The 14,359-nt window shown below is 38.8% G+C and overlaps 1 protein-coding gene across 2 annotated transcripts; it reads right to left on the bottom strand.

Annotated features, from left to right (window-relative positions):
• Positions 1-625: 625 nt before the first annotated feature.
• On the bottom strand, positions 626-13,141 carry LOC117439790 (b(0,+)-type amino acid transporter 1-like). 2 transcript variants are annotated; one of them, XM_034075869.2, is made up of 13 exons: positions 13,022-13,141; positions 12,321-12,446; positions 10,624-10,771; positions 7,447-7,689; positions 7,053-7,178; positions 6,861-6,960; positions 4,361-4,405; positions 4,097-4,220; positions 3,537-3,640; positions 3,210-3,306; positions 2,790-2,939; positions 1,119-1,293; positions 626-999 (listed from the first exon to the last, which is right to left on the bottom strand). In XM_034075869.2, the coding sequence occupies exons 2-13, from the start codon at positions 12,435-12,437 to the stop codon at positions 941-943; spliced, it is 1,488 nt and encodes a 495-aa protein (XP_033931760.1). In that variant the 5' UTR covers positions 12,438-12,446; positions 13,022-13,141; the 3' UTR covers positions 626-940. The 2 variants fall into 2 exon arrangements, with proteins under 2 accessions (XP_033931760.1, XP_033931768.1); XM_034075877.2 differs by having other exon boundaries at positions 12,321-12,443.
• Positions 13,142-14,359: the final 1,218 nt, after the last annotated feature.

Raw genomic sequence — 14,359 nt, 5'->3', positions numbered from 1 at the left:
AATGACATCAAATTCATATTACATATTATTGGAAATATTCAATATTCATGCGTTAATGCATAATATATTACTACTGTATCATAACGATAGCACAGAGACACGCCATGCCTTTACTGTTCTGTTTAACAATGCTGTGCTGACATCTGGTGGACAATTGAGACCTCGGTCATCACAAATCGTATCCCTCTTACTCAGAACTGTGGCCGTATACATAATCAGCCAAAGGTAGTTACCCTTTTATAAGTCTACATGATGATGTTCATAATACTGTATATTCCATAATATTCCGTAACAAAACATACCTGGTATCCATACTTTGTGAGTTCATACTTGACAGAGTACATACAGCTTCAGAAAGCACACTGAGCTCAGGTTAGTAAAACACAGTAGGAATATTTGCTTGACTGCATGTCCAGTTTATGCAACACGATTAATACATTTAATAAACACCAGCTAGCACAATGCAGCACTTAAAAGTGAGAGTATTTTTAAACCATGTTCATTTCAGTTAACAACCGCAGGAGCAGTTCATGCATATCTAAATCATGTAGTAGTTCTAAATCAAGTGATCTTTTGCCAAGAGAAAGTGTATTCTACATTACCTACATGAAGAAAACACAGTTACTAAATGATTGATGCTGTTTATTTATGTTAAAAAAAGACTTTGTCAGTGATTTATTTGTTCATGTGGAGAGAGGCATCATGAGAATATGGTCAAATTCTGACCCATGATTTCATGTTACACCTGTAAGCAGGTTCATGATCACCGCTCACCTCCTGTTAGTGTTGTAAAGCAGCCGTAAAACAGAGGTCAGCTGTGATTGTTTAGTTATGATCCACTCTGGGTTGAAAGTGCATAGCTGCTTTAAAAATAACAGCCTTAACATGTTTCATGACAAACAGCAGAAGTTGAGCTCGTTGTTAATTCTGTCTCTTCTTATTAAGTTTTCTCTGGAGGAACTACTTCCATCAGCAGCTGGAGATGCATGGTGATGGGTCCTGCAGTTGAATGGAGGTTTAAATGACATCAGAACAACATAAAAACTGAATTGCATTTGGTTGTTGTTTAGGCTAAACTGATGGTCATGAAATAATGAGTCTGTAAAAAGTCAACTTACTCATGATTTTGCGTGCCCAGTTGACCTTCCGGTGGATGAAAGGGTAGTAGAGGAAAAGTCCACTGACGATGAAGATAGTACAATAGAGGTACTCCAGGTCTGGCTTATCAATGATGGGTGCCAGGACTAAGTAGCAGGACACCAGCACCATTAGGCCTGCCATGAAAATCGGCACCTACAAGTAATCACAAAATTACACAAGGTCCACTCTATAGTCTTAACCTGTACTTCTAAGCCCTGTGAAACCCAACTGAACTCCCTTATAAAGATTGAATATTACTGGCATAATTGAAAAGTGTTGCTAAATAGAGGTTTATTTCCCCTAAAATATATAGCTTCGAATGGTCACTTTCATAATACATGTTTAGCCTATGAAAAACAAAAATCAACCAAGTTTTTTTAAATTTATAATAGAAAATTCCAAACTAGGATCTTTTGCACAGGGTTGAGATAAAGAAAAGCCATGCAAAAGTTGTTCTGAACCTCCATACATGATGTATTCAACACGCTATTGAGAAGTATTTACAAAACTATCTCAATAAAATGCAGACTTTGTCTTTATTCTTGGGCCTGGTATTTGAAATTCCCAGTAAATATGAGAAGTATTATACATTGGATCTTTTTTGTGCAATTCTCTAGGTATATTTTTTATTCGTCCCAAATTCACGTTAAAATTAATGAAATTCACCACCTTACTAAACATTATTTCCACTTTGCTGTCGTTTGAATGTATGTATCAAGATTCAAATTAACAAAGCACCTGAATGCGTAAACTTGTTCAGTTAAAACCCAATAAAAGATGAGCTTTAACCCTCCTATTGTGTTAGTTCCCCCCCCCCCTTACTTTGGTGTTCGCGGTCAAATTTGACCGGTCCTGTTTTAACTGCTATTATATTAACAAAACAAAAACATTAATCATCACCAAATGTCATGTAACACCCTTTCAAACTGTAAATATTGTATCAGACTACAGGTATACATGACAAACTGCAGTAAATATACAAAGAATAGACACTGAACATGTATTGCGTGTGCCTGCCAGGTGTGATCCATGTGGGGGGATGGGCACATAAGAGCGTAAATGTGTCAAATTGTTTTGTGTGTCTGTGTGTGTGTGTTTGTGTGTGCCAGGTGTGATTCACATGGGGGGATTGGGCACATAAGGGGGGGGAACACATCTAGAGTGTGTGTGTGTGTGCGTGTGTGTGTGCGTGTGTGCGTGCGTGCGTGCGTGCGTGGTGCGTGTGTGTGTGTGTGTGTGTGTGTGTGTGTGTGTGTGTGTGTGTGTGTGTGTGTGTGTGTGTGTGTGTGTGTGTGTGTGTGTGTGTGTGTGTGTGTGTGTGTGTGTGTGTGTGTGTGTGTGTGTGTGTGTGTGTGTGTGTGTGTGTGTGTGTGTGTGTGTGTTTCATCTGATCCGGATGGTTACTAATTCCTGACCGGGAACACCATGGGTGTTACAAAGTTGACTAAATCATCCAAAAAGGTGGTGGTCAACAATTGTATATGTTCAATATGACGTGTATATGTTTACTCTGAAGGATATCATAAAGCCTTAATGCAATCGAATGTAAAACAAAAAAGTTATGATTGATGAAAGTAGTAAATTGGTCAGATGTAACCCGAAGACAACAGGAGGGTTAAAAAGATATCCTAAACCACTTTAAGCCTCACCTTCACTGGTCTGTGCAGCTCCTTCCTGGTGTATCGCATGACAATGAGAGCCAGTGCTGTCAGACCATAAAACCCCCACTGAGCAAAGCTGAAGTAGTTAATGAGGGTGTTGATGTCCGATGGGATAATGTAGATGCTAGCCAAAATACCCTAAAACAGAGAGAAACCAAACAGATAAATATATTGTTTACTTGAATGGAAACAACACAGTCAATACATTATTTATATACATTTAAATAATACAACATCAATCATGTAGCCTTCTGGTAAAATTACAGAACGTTTTTTAAGAGGCTTACATCATTTTAAAACTGTACTCAATACAGTGTGAACCACCATGCAGATGTTGAAAAAAGACAGATGACGATGTAAGACCAAATTGAAAAGTACAAGGGGTCTGATTAAATATGCAAGACTCACATTGAATATGAGAGCAGGAGCTGGAGTGTAGTGCTTCAGGCTTATATAGGATAGGATTTTCACCATGTGACCTTCTCTACCAGACACATAGGCCAGTCTGTGAGAAAAGAGAATTAGAAATGTGTTGTTTTTCAGTTGTGTATTCTTCTTGGAGTTTCTTGAGTTTTTGTTTCCACATCCAATGCACATCAGTATTGTCACGTTTTGAACTCTGTTTACTTGTGCTTTCCTTCTTAAATATGCACACCACATAGATTCACACAGACAGAACAATGTTTTCATTTTGCTTCTGTGTTTCATAAATGTTGTGACAGTTGTCTTTTTTACCTGCCAGCGGTGAAGCAGCTTCCATTGGCAGAGCCGAATGTAGAGAAGACAACAAAGAGCGGAACGATCCAAGACAGAGGGTAAAGGACTCTGTCTCCAAAAGTCTAAGGAAGCAAAAACATATCCTTCATAAACAAAAGTGTAGCACAAAAAACACATGGCCTACTGAGCTGTTACTAAGGTTAAATCTCACATTTACATACAGTAATATTATAAGATAAGATAAGAACTACTTTTTTGATCCCAAGTTGGGACTTTTTTGTGTTTCTGCAGCATAAAAAGACATGGCACTGTAAAATAAAATTAAAAGACAATAAAATAAACATTTAAAATGTCAACATCTCACTAGCAATAAAATAGCAATACAAAAAAAGTTGAAAAGATACATGTTGAATTACAAAGTACTGTATTTGTGGAAAAACGATTGGATACAGGCAGGTCTAAATCCTCAAAAATAATTCCCTATTTAACACCACACAGCTAATAAGTAATTACAAGCTTTTTAAAACTCATTGGATCTAATTTTCTCAATAACCAAGGCAACCATCTATGGTTCTTACCACGGCAACAGCTGGAGACAACAGCAGTTCAGTGGGGGTCAGAACAGTGAAGTAAGCGACGTTGACCAGCACATAGCACACAGAAACCAAAGGGATTCCAATGATGATGGCCAATGGCAAGTTCCTGAGATGAATGGACAGAAAATGTGTACTCATGTGCAATGAGTGTGTAGCCTACATAAGGAAATGCTGCTTTTTGTTTAATGACCATTACTTAATTGCAATTTAAAAAAAAACTGTTTAGACTTAACTTATGTGTCTTACCTGAATGGGTCTTTCAGCTCTTCTGTAATGAAATTCAGTTGATTCCTTAAAAACAAGGAGTATGTGTCATTTCTTAATGTTGCGTATTACCAAAAAGGAGAAATTAAAATAACGATAGTGCATTTATAACAGTAATGAGTTTGATCATTCTCCTCTGCAGAACAGCACACTAATATGTGCATGCAGGGCCGGCCCTAGACATCTTGGTGCCCTAGGCGAGATTATGATTTGGTGCCCCCCCCCCCCTTCGAAGCAATACACGATAGAATAAAGAATAAATAAAAAATCTCTACAAAAGACCAATACACCACAACAACTGAAACGCATTGACATGTTGGTTATATACATGAAGAAGGTTTCAAATGTATTCATTATTGTATGAATATGTTTTAATTGGGGGGTGGACATCACTCTAGGGGGGTCCGGGGGTATGCCCCCCCGGAAAGATTTATTTTACCATTTTAAAGTAAAATGCTTCAATCTGGTGCACTTTGAGCAGAATTACTAGATCTAGGGGGTACAACTCTAAAACACCCATATGATTTAATAATCAAATAAGTATGTGAACATAACCTACCATAGCGAATAACAAATACATGTAACGTATTTTATTTGTGTTGTTCATCACATCTTATTTTACCTAGTTAACATTTATTTATTCATGCATTATTTTTTATTATCTCCAGTTTTAAAGGATATTTTTGGTTTACTGTCCATAGTATACATTAGAATGATTTCAAACCTGTTGTTATTTATCCTAATAATTATTAAGGCATGCCTTGGAAATATTTGTTTACATAAATTGTGACCAAACCGTTTGAGACCCACTGAGATAACTTAGACTAAAGTGAACTATCTAAACACTCAGAGTCCTTTACCTCACTGAGCTGCAGTTATCAGCCTCAATCCAACAACAATCCGCGGTACCGATGCGCGCCCTCTCTCTCTCTCTTGCTCGCTCGGAGGCTCGCTCGCACTTTGGCTGTGAGCTGCGGGCGCCTGATAAGTCAACATCCCCCACTTTCATCCCTTACAGCACCAAAATGTTGCCGACCCGGGGTGCAAAGGGTGTTTACTATTCAATTATTAATGTAAATGTATTACATCAAGGGCAGAAAATTAGGCAGAATGAAAATGTAATTAATTTTCCTCCCAGCGCAGCGCCCCTCCAGATCTGGCGCCCTAGGCGGCCGCCTAGTTCGCCAGTGCCAAGGGCCGGCCCTGTGTGCATGGCCTTTGCTCCACCACGCAGAACGATCTAGTTTTTCCTGCAGTGGATCACTGCATTCAATGTCAGGGACATGATATTTTGGTGTGCTATGTGCTATATCACATGGGCTTTGATCTCTGGTTAGCCTAACTGGTAGAAAGGTTATGGAATGAAACCCCTGCTGTGATCCAAACATAACACAAAAACGAAAGTGCATAGGTCATATGATGCCATCTTTCCAGTTGCCCTCAGAAAAATTGCAGGCCTCCCAAATTGACCTTACACATTACAAAGACAGGAACATCAGTCAGGCTACGATGCACAGCCACACACTCCAGCGCCAGGAGGATTTGAAGTGAGGCCAACTAAAGAATCTCCCAGGTGGTCACACAGCACTGCAGACTAAAGCATTGATGTGGAAACCCCAATGATACAATGAAGACACGTGCCCAGTAATAGGACCCACTCATGAAGAGGATAATATAATTACACACAATCTTGTCCCTTTTTAACCAGAAGTTACACAAGAGGGTGGAAGTGCAACTGAATGCTAGACAATGAATGTTGTTCTGTTTAAATATTTAACTGGAAATACTGTGAACTTTGTCAAGACGAAAGAGAAATACACCCTATGCATAATGCTTTATCAGCTATTTTAAATGAGACCATAACTATAAAAAATGAACATCATTCTGTATTGAAGAAGACAATAAACTAATGATTGGGTTAATAAATCATGTGAGAAGTAGGATAATCTTCTCATAGACTTTGTATACAAAAAGGCTCTGTTTTTGCAACCAGTTTAGCCACACCCTGATGGCCATTAAATAGAAAGCAAGTTTACGGCACTTCCGCATTGGCTTCACTTTTGAGACCAGGAGGTTGCCGCTTGCCCTGCATGCGTTTAGTGTGCACGAGAACTGAGTGAACAGCTGGGGGAGCAGCTGCCACTCACTGGGCCCCACCGCACTTTCAAGTCCCTGCCATGCAACAACATGGCATCTCATTACTGTGAGAAAATAGAATACCTGTTGATGACAAACCCCTAAGTTGATTAACTGTTGCAACTGTGAAACAGGGTCTTTCCTGGAGATAATAATAAGGTTGTTTGAGGGTTGAATTCACAGAATGGGAGAAAGAGCACAAGGCTGAAGAGTAGCTGAGAGGATGAGTAGAGTCACAGTGCTCCCTATATAAAGACATGTAGAAGGAAAAGGCTTGTGTATGAGTTGAAAAGTAAATAATGTAATGCTTTAGAGAGAAGCATAATAAGTGAAGTATAATAATTACCATCCATCATAAGCCCAAAGCCCGTTATAAAATGCCAGTCCGATTGCTCCAACAGACGTTGATGAGCCTTCAAATGCATTTGACAAATTCTCAGTGTTTCCTGGACACAAATGCAGAACAGTACATAATTGTTAACAAACTCTGCATACACATTTTTTTTTTTAATAAGAGTTGTATATAAAGGAAACTGACCTTGTGCCAACATAACCATGCCAGCTACCACTATGATAAGAATGATGAAAAGTTTGGCCAGAGTGAAGACGTTCTGTACGTAGTTCGCCAGCTTAACGCTTAAACAGTTGACCATGACGATCACAACTGAGAAGACACAAAAAAGTCAGGAATATAAAGCACAACAACCTAGTGATTTGAAATGAACTTTAATTGTTGAATAGTTTTTCTGGCCAGCTGACAAAGTAAGTTAAATGTTTAGCTCTCTATTACACTCCCCAACTCCCTACCCTACTTTGATCCACTGTTTAATAAAAAACAACATTTATTACAACACCTTTAAATGTGTAATCCACAAGTTATGCGTAATCTACTGGTATTAAACGTTTAGTCACAAGGAAACGAGTGAACTTACATATAGCTGCTGCTGCAAGACTCTTTGTAACAACGACAGGGGGAGTGCAGCCGGGGTAGAAAGGAGTGGAGGCATATTCTGCAAAGCTCAGAGTGATGATGGCGAGGGACGAGGGCTTCAGCACCATAACAGTGGTCCAGGAGTAGAGGTAGGCTACGAGGGAGCCAAAAGCCTCAGATAAATACGAATACTCTCCCCCCGATTTGGTGATCATGGTGCCAAGCTCAGCATAACACAGAGCTCCTGTAAAGTCACAAATCCGCACAAATACAGAGACTGAGAGAAGAGGAGATATGTAAATCAAACAAGGGGAGTTTTATAATTGTTCTGTTAGAAAATTCAAGGAAAAGGTCGGAATTTAAGTCTAAACGCATACTACGCACACACTCAAAATCTAATCATTGTTTATGCTCAAGGAAAATAATTCAACCCAAATGATAGAGGGAATACACACTTAGTAGTTCTTATGGAAAAATAAATAAAAAATACTTTAAATGAGTCAATGTTGTAGATAATATCAGATCCAGCAGTGGTGCAACCCACATGATGGAACACACACTTAGAAGTCCATATGGAAATCCTATAAAGGAATCGTAATAAAACACTTTAAAGGAATGGTATGCTCATGACACTCATTTTTTAAAAATTATCATCCGATAAAACAGACCAGTCTCTGCCAGTCTCTCTTTTTTTTTTTTTAATCCGATGACATTATCAGTGATTTTAAACTGATTATATACCGAAATAACATCAACACTGTGGGCGCCGCCATTTCCCGGACGTGACGTAATCCATGCGTTTGGTTTTCGAAGACACGTTGATCTCCATGTTATTTACTGTAGTTTCTCTCTTCAAATATGCCTCACTGTATCGCGAAATATTGCCATAATTCGGATAGGAACAATCCACGGAATGCTCGGTTCCATCTGTTGCCAAAAGGTAAGCATAAGAAGTACATTCGGAGGCAGTGGCTAGCGAAATGTGGCCGGCCCGAACCGAGAGATTTACAGGCTCATGTATGCAGCGAACATTTCACATTTCCGGATGACTACTCTGAGAGTATGATCAAACATAACATGGGATTTAAAGAACAACCATTACTCAATGGAGATGCAGTACCATCGGTCTTTCTGGTGTCATCACCGACCAGGACACCAGTTCGGCCAGTAGAGAAATCGCCCTCTGCAAGTGTGAAGCGACGGAGGAGCAGAAGTAGTGCTCGGAGTAAGAATAAGGTATGTTATAGCGCATTTCCATTGCAGCGGCTAGCCCCGTTTTAACGTCCAGGCCAGGACAGTTTTTGGTGGCCTTTCCATATAGCGTAGTACCGGCTAGTGTGTATTTCCCCCCAGTTTTTCCGGCTCCATAAAATCGTGATTCTATGGCCAGGGACAACGAAGCTGAGTATGCTAAACTAGAGAGGGAATCGCTAGCAAGGGTGGTACTACATGCATACATATAGTATCTTATATAATCTTCCCATCATACACACATGCATTTCCAAACATTTGGACTACCTATGTTGCAAATGTATTATCTTTTCAATTTACACACGGCATCTATTGCACGTCTGTCCGTCCTGGGAGAGGGATCCCTCCTCTGTTGCTCTCCCTGAGGTTTCTCCCATGTTCCCTTTAAACTGGGGGTTTTCTTCGGAAGTTTTTCCTTGTACGATGTGAGGGTCTACGGACAGAGGGTGTCGTATTGTCATACTGATATGTATGGCTGAATTCCCCCATCCAATCTCTTCACATTGGTCAAAACTTGTTCCTCTGCTGACGAGTCCGAACTGAAATACTCCACCATGTTTCCGTGTGTTGACAAAGTGAACGCATGGATGACGTCACGACCATCACGTGACTACTGAAAATGGCAAACATGGCGGCGGCCAGACGGAATATACAGGTCTTGATAAAAAAGAGCTATAAAATCATTATTTACCGGGGAATATCGCTGATTTCTTCAGGGTATGCTTTAAACATAACGTTTCACTAAATACTGAAGTTTTGATTAATTATCTAATGAGTGGACAATTCCTTTAAATGAGTCAATGTTGTAGATAATATCACATCCAGTATCTTCCTTGGGATTGTATTGTGGTTTAAGAAGGAGTGGTCAGGTAGACAGGTTCAAAGACGCTTGGGAAGCAAATCACTTCAGCTCATAATTGTTATCACATAGATTGTTCTACTTTTGATGTAGTTTGTTAAACTTGTAAACCAACTCTATGCAGATAAACATTCATATGTGCTACCTTCAAGCTCATCACTAAGTCAGGCGTATCTGAATTCTGAGTTACTAAAACCCACAAAAACACTTTTTGTTTACAAAGCCGCTAAAGAGTAGCTGGGGAATCTTACCAATTTACCTAAATCATTGTTGTTCAGTTCCAAAACACACTGACTCAACAGTTATTGAATTGCAGCAATTGACAGTTTACTGTGTTGGTTTTTCCATTACCACTTTCCAAGTGCTTCAAGCAAACATCAAGAAGGCTGTCATTATTTTCACCACATAATTATCATGGATTCACAATAACACAAGTAGGCCGAAATCTATAGACACTTTTGAAAAAGCAAAACTAATAATATTCAAGTATAATCAGTCTTTTCATTTTAAACTTATTGTGCATTTCATGGGTGTAGGGATAGATTTAGAGGGACAGTAACCATATATGTACAATGTTGTACAAAAGTAACAACTACAAAATGGGTTGCTGAAAAAGCAACCAGATAAACTCATTAATAAAACACCCATGGCCTAACATCTTCCAACACAATATTAAGATTTCCATCAATATTTCTTATTTCTTATTATATTGAGCTATTGTCAATAAGAGTATATAAAACAACAATCTGAGTATTTAATACGACAGATTAGGATCAAGGTTTACCTATAAAGGTCATTGTTTAATATCATCAAGTAAATTATATTTTAGAATGTTCCACGCAGTAGCAAACATAGAGCAATACCTTACATTGGTTTCCTAAAAGATTCATGTGTATTTCATCAAAAGAACAGTTGTTATTTGTGTGTCTATTTTGTAGCATTTTCTCTTGGGTTGTGTGCTCTGTTCATCTCTGAGCCATTCTCTATTTGGAGAAAGAAATAAAAGTACAGGGACAGACATATCTGATGCTGATAAAAGAGACAAATTGTTTGAGATGCCGTTCTCACCCATAGTGGCTAACACGCCACAGGCCGCCCAGATGAGCAGGCAGGGGCCCACCGCTCCAGAGTACAGCAGAACAGCCTTAGGAGAAATGAAGATGCCCGAGCCAATCATCGTCCCCACAATCAGACAGATGCCACTTAACAGACCAACCTGAACACATGAAGAGACAATAAGAGAAGTGTTACCCTCTATGTGGTTGAACCTCTTGAATGCTGTATTTGAAGTGAAATTTAGAAAAAACTATTTGACTAGCAATAGTGTACATTGTGGGATTTGCATTATGATAAAGTTTCTATGTATAAGAAGGAAAGCTTTCACTCACTTTTCTTTAAATTATTGATTTGGAATGACCTGAGTGAGGAGATAAGGCTTGTATAATCAGTCATCTCTGTTCAGCCCCCTCTTAAAAGCAATTTTTATAGCTATTTTACAGCTTTTTATTATTGTTTTGCTCTGTTGAACTGTTTCCCTCTTAATTGTTCTTTTCAATCGTTTTCATTTAACTTGTGTGCTTCTTTTGTTCGGCTTTGTCTGTCAAAACACATACACTTTGAATGTTTTGTTCAACTCAATCCGGCTAAGTTATCAACATTCCAGTAGAACCCGTCATGAGGAGATCTAATGCGGTCAATCTCTGTGTATCCAATCGACGAGAAAGTCAGTGTCATACCTTTGGTTATCAGGAGGAGAGCACATTATCAAGGTTGCGCTAACCTACTGTAAAGTAGCAGATAGCCTTCATCTTCCTTAGGGACATGTTGTACACTGTGCAATTAAATATATACCAATGAAAAGATAAAAATGCAAGTTAGTATTGGACATGTTTCTGTGTGCCTGGATGTGAATGTACAATGTTGCCAACTCTGAAGCAAGTGCTCGATGAGCCAGAAGTATTCTAAATCACATACTGTCGCGTCGAATTCTGGATTTGTGTTAAGGTCCTAGGTTTGTTTGTTATTATTAAGGGTGCATTTTAAAAATAATATCTTCATTCTTTGAAGACATTCAAATGAATTGATGGAGGAATGGATGGACATTGATGCTTCACCTTTGGTAATCCCCTAACTTTTCGTCTGGTGCCTCAGTAAAGACTGACACTTGTTTTCTGGTAAAAAAAACAAAAACTCTCCAGAACTGCTGAATGGATACCTTTCTATAATAATAATGCTTGGTGACCCACAGACTGTTCATGTAATACTACCAGCAGGTCAACTGATGACCAAATAAATGAATGAATGGAACATTGTGCTAATATAAGAAAAGTTAGGTGGAGGCTTCAAATGAAATAAACTGAGTGGGTTTTCTGTCTCTTACTGCACTGTGAAATACTTGTTATCCTTGTCATGTATATGTGCTTTTAAATCGTGCAATCCAATTTAAAGAATAAAATGGATTTGTCAGCATCATTGTGTAGTGCTTATTATTTATTTGTCATAATAATCCTAATTTATCCAGTTAGATGTATCCTGTTTGTCCCCCTAAATTCACTTTAGGGATTAGAGGGCTTAAGAGATCTGGACAGCACCTCTGAGAGGATCATTGTGGAGTTAATACACAGAGACGGTTGTTGTGGTACTGCCTGGTACTCAGGACCTGCCCCCATTAATGTTAAAAGGTAAGGATGGTGGGATCCTACTGTGTGAACATCTAATAGGACTTGTTCTCAGAAACACAGATATACACACACACACACACTTACATCTTTTTGAAGCACAGTAGCCTTTGCAGGCTGCTTGTTTTTAGTCTGAGAGTCCACGTTGTTGCTGGTGGAGCCATTCTGCGACTCCTTCCTCTTCCTGATGTTTTCTTCATCCATTTCAGTCTGCTGGTGTGTAGGAAAACGTAAATACGTGAATACATTCACAACAACTTTAACAACAACAGGTTTAGAACACTGTGCTGCTACCAGCACTAAGAAATCCGCTCATCTAGCTAAACAATGAAGTGTATACAAGTAATACAAAATCCACCTAAATCCAAATCTATTTACTTTGTTAATCCTTTGATATTTCTCAATGTATCCTCTAAAAGGCCATAATCCAGATTTTCACCTTCCACAACATTTATTTTTAAATGTTAATGCCACCCCGGTTTTAATCCATACATCTAGCCACACCAAGTAATGTCTTTCTGACACTTGTGAAAAGCAGTTTAGACCACTGTAAATTCCAATAAGTCCTGCACCTTGTATAAACCTTTGTTTGGTTGAGATATCAGCTGTGAGTCAAAACTGCAAAGTTTATTCTAAATGCTGTGAGTATAGATAGATAGATAGATAGATAGATAGATAGATAGATAGATAGATAGATAGATAGATAGATAGATAGATAGATAGATAGATAGATAGATAGATAGATAGATAGATAGATAGATAGATAGATAGATATATGGTACACTTACTTAATGACTGAAGAAAACCACTTGATGCTCCATGAACCTTGATTGTTTTTAACTCAGGTACAGTACTGTAAACCCACACCGGATACAGGGCTAACTCTAATGAAGGAGAGCAGGAATGTAATGCAAACCTGGGCTCCCTGTGACTGAACACACTCCTCCAGTGGGAGGTTCCCAGATCTGATTGGACCTCCTGGACAGTCCTGGATTGAAGGGAGGTGGGTAAAGTCAGGGAAGCACATTTGGACAGGACAGTTTCAATTTTCAACAGAAAGCTCTAAAACCCGTCCTACTCTCTGAGCTTTTATCACAATGCTTCTTTGATAAGACATATGAAACCGGTGTGTGTGTGTGTGTGTGTGTGTGTGTGTGTGTGTGTGTGTGTGTGTGTGTGTGTGTGTGTGTGTGTGTGTGTGTGTGTGTGTGTGTGTGTGTGTGTGTGTGTGTGTGTGTGTGTGTGTGTGTGTGTGTGTGTGTGTGTGTGTGTGTGTGTGTGTGTGTGTGTGTGTGTTACATTCCCTTTCTACCCTTTCGTTTTCAAAAGTATCTCTCTGTCAGACAACTTGCATGTTCTCCTTTGTGTTGTTTTCCTTTTCCTAACATCAGTGTTTTGTCAAATTTACTAGAAATAACTGTCTCCTTGAGAATTAATTGTGTTTAATGGCAACCTTCTCCTTCGTTGACCCAAGCATCCTCCTGCAAGTGCATGTGATTGAGATCAAGCTTTTTCTTCAGACGGTTTTACCCCTAAAAATGAGAAATGTGAAAAAAAACAAATGGGAATTTAATTGTAAGGTAAAATGTTTAGATCTGTGGATTGTGTTCATAAACATTTGGAATTCTTGAGGCCAGCCAAGAATAACTTTTAAATTGAGTTTAATATAGTCTTGGTGACAAACAAAAATGATACGTTTGCATTCATTGTACTTTATGAACAATATGGTTAAAATATTAAAATCAAATTTTTTTATTTTTCAGGATTCAATTTAAGTTTTATGCAATTAATCTCAACAATAACATCCTCGACTAAATGATAAAGGACATGTATGAGAAGTCGAATGATATTTAGGTTTTTCCTGTTTCTACATCTACAATTTATTTTGTCACTGACCTCATGGCTGCAGTTTTGAAGGTCCTTACTGAAATACAAACAAGACATGTTTTTAAGAAGCTTGTGAGAAAATATGAACAGTTGCTGCAGACAGACAGCCGCACCTGCTCACGTAATTTGCTAACACGTTGGTATTCGCTGATCTGCAAATCAGGAGGTCAGCAGGTCTCTGCCACCCTCTGCAGTCAACATGTCGAAATACCCTTGGGTAAGATATTTAACCCCAATTT

This window comes from Pseudochaenichthys georgianus, chromosome 3 (assembly GCF_902827115.2).
Source record: "Pseudochaenichthys georgianus chromosome 3, fPseGeo1.2, whole genome shotgun sequence".
Lineage (NCBI taxonomy): Eukaryota > Metazoa > Chordata > Actinopteri > Perciformes > Channichthyidae > Pseudochaenichthys > Pseudochaenichthys georgianus.
This window is presented reverse-complemented; position numbering and strand designations above follow the sequence as displayed.

Excerpts from the sequence above, each read along its gene's own strand:
- LOC117439790 (XM_034075869.2), bottom strand. The coding sequence starts at position 12,437 with ATGGATGAAGAAAACATCAGGAAGAGGAAGGAGTCGCAGAATGGCTCC. Across the intron at positions 10,772-12,320 it reads CTACTGTGCTTCAAAAAGAT|GTTGGTCTGTTAAGTGGCAT; the intron begins GTAAGTGTGTGT and ends TCATGTGTTCAG. Across the intron at positions 7,179-7,446 it reads TCTTGCAGCAGCAGCTATAT|TTGTGATCGTCATGGTCAAC; the intron begins GTAAGTTCACTC and ends GTGTCTTCTCAG.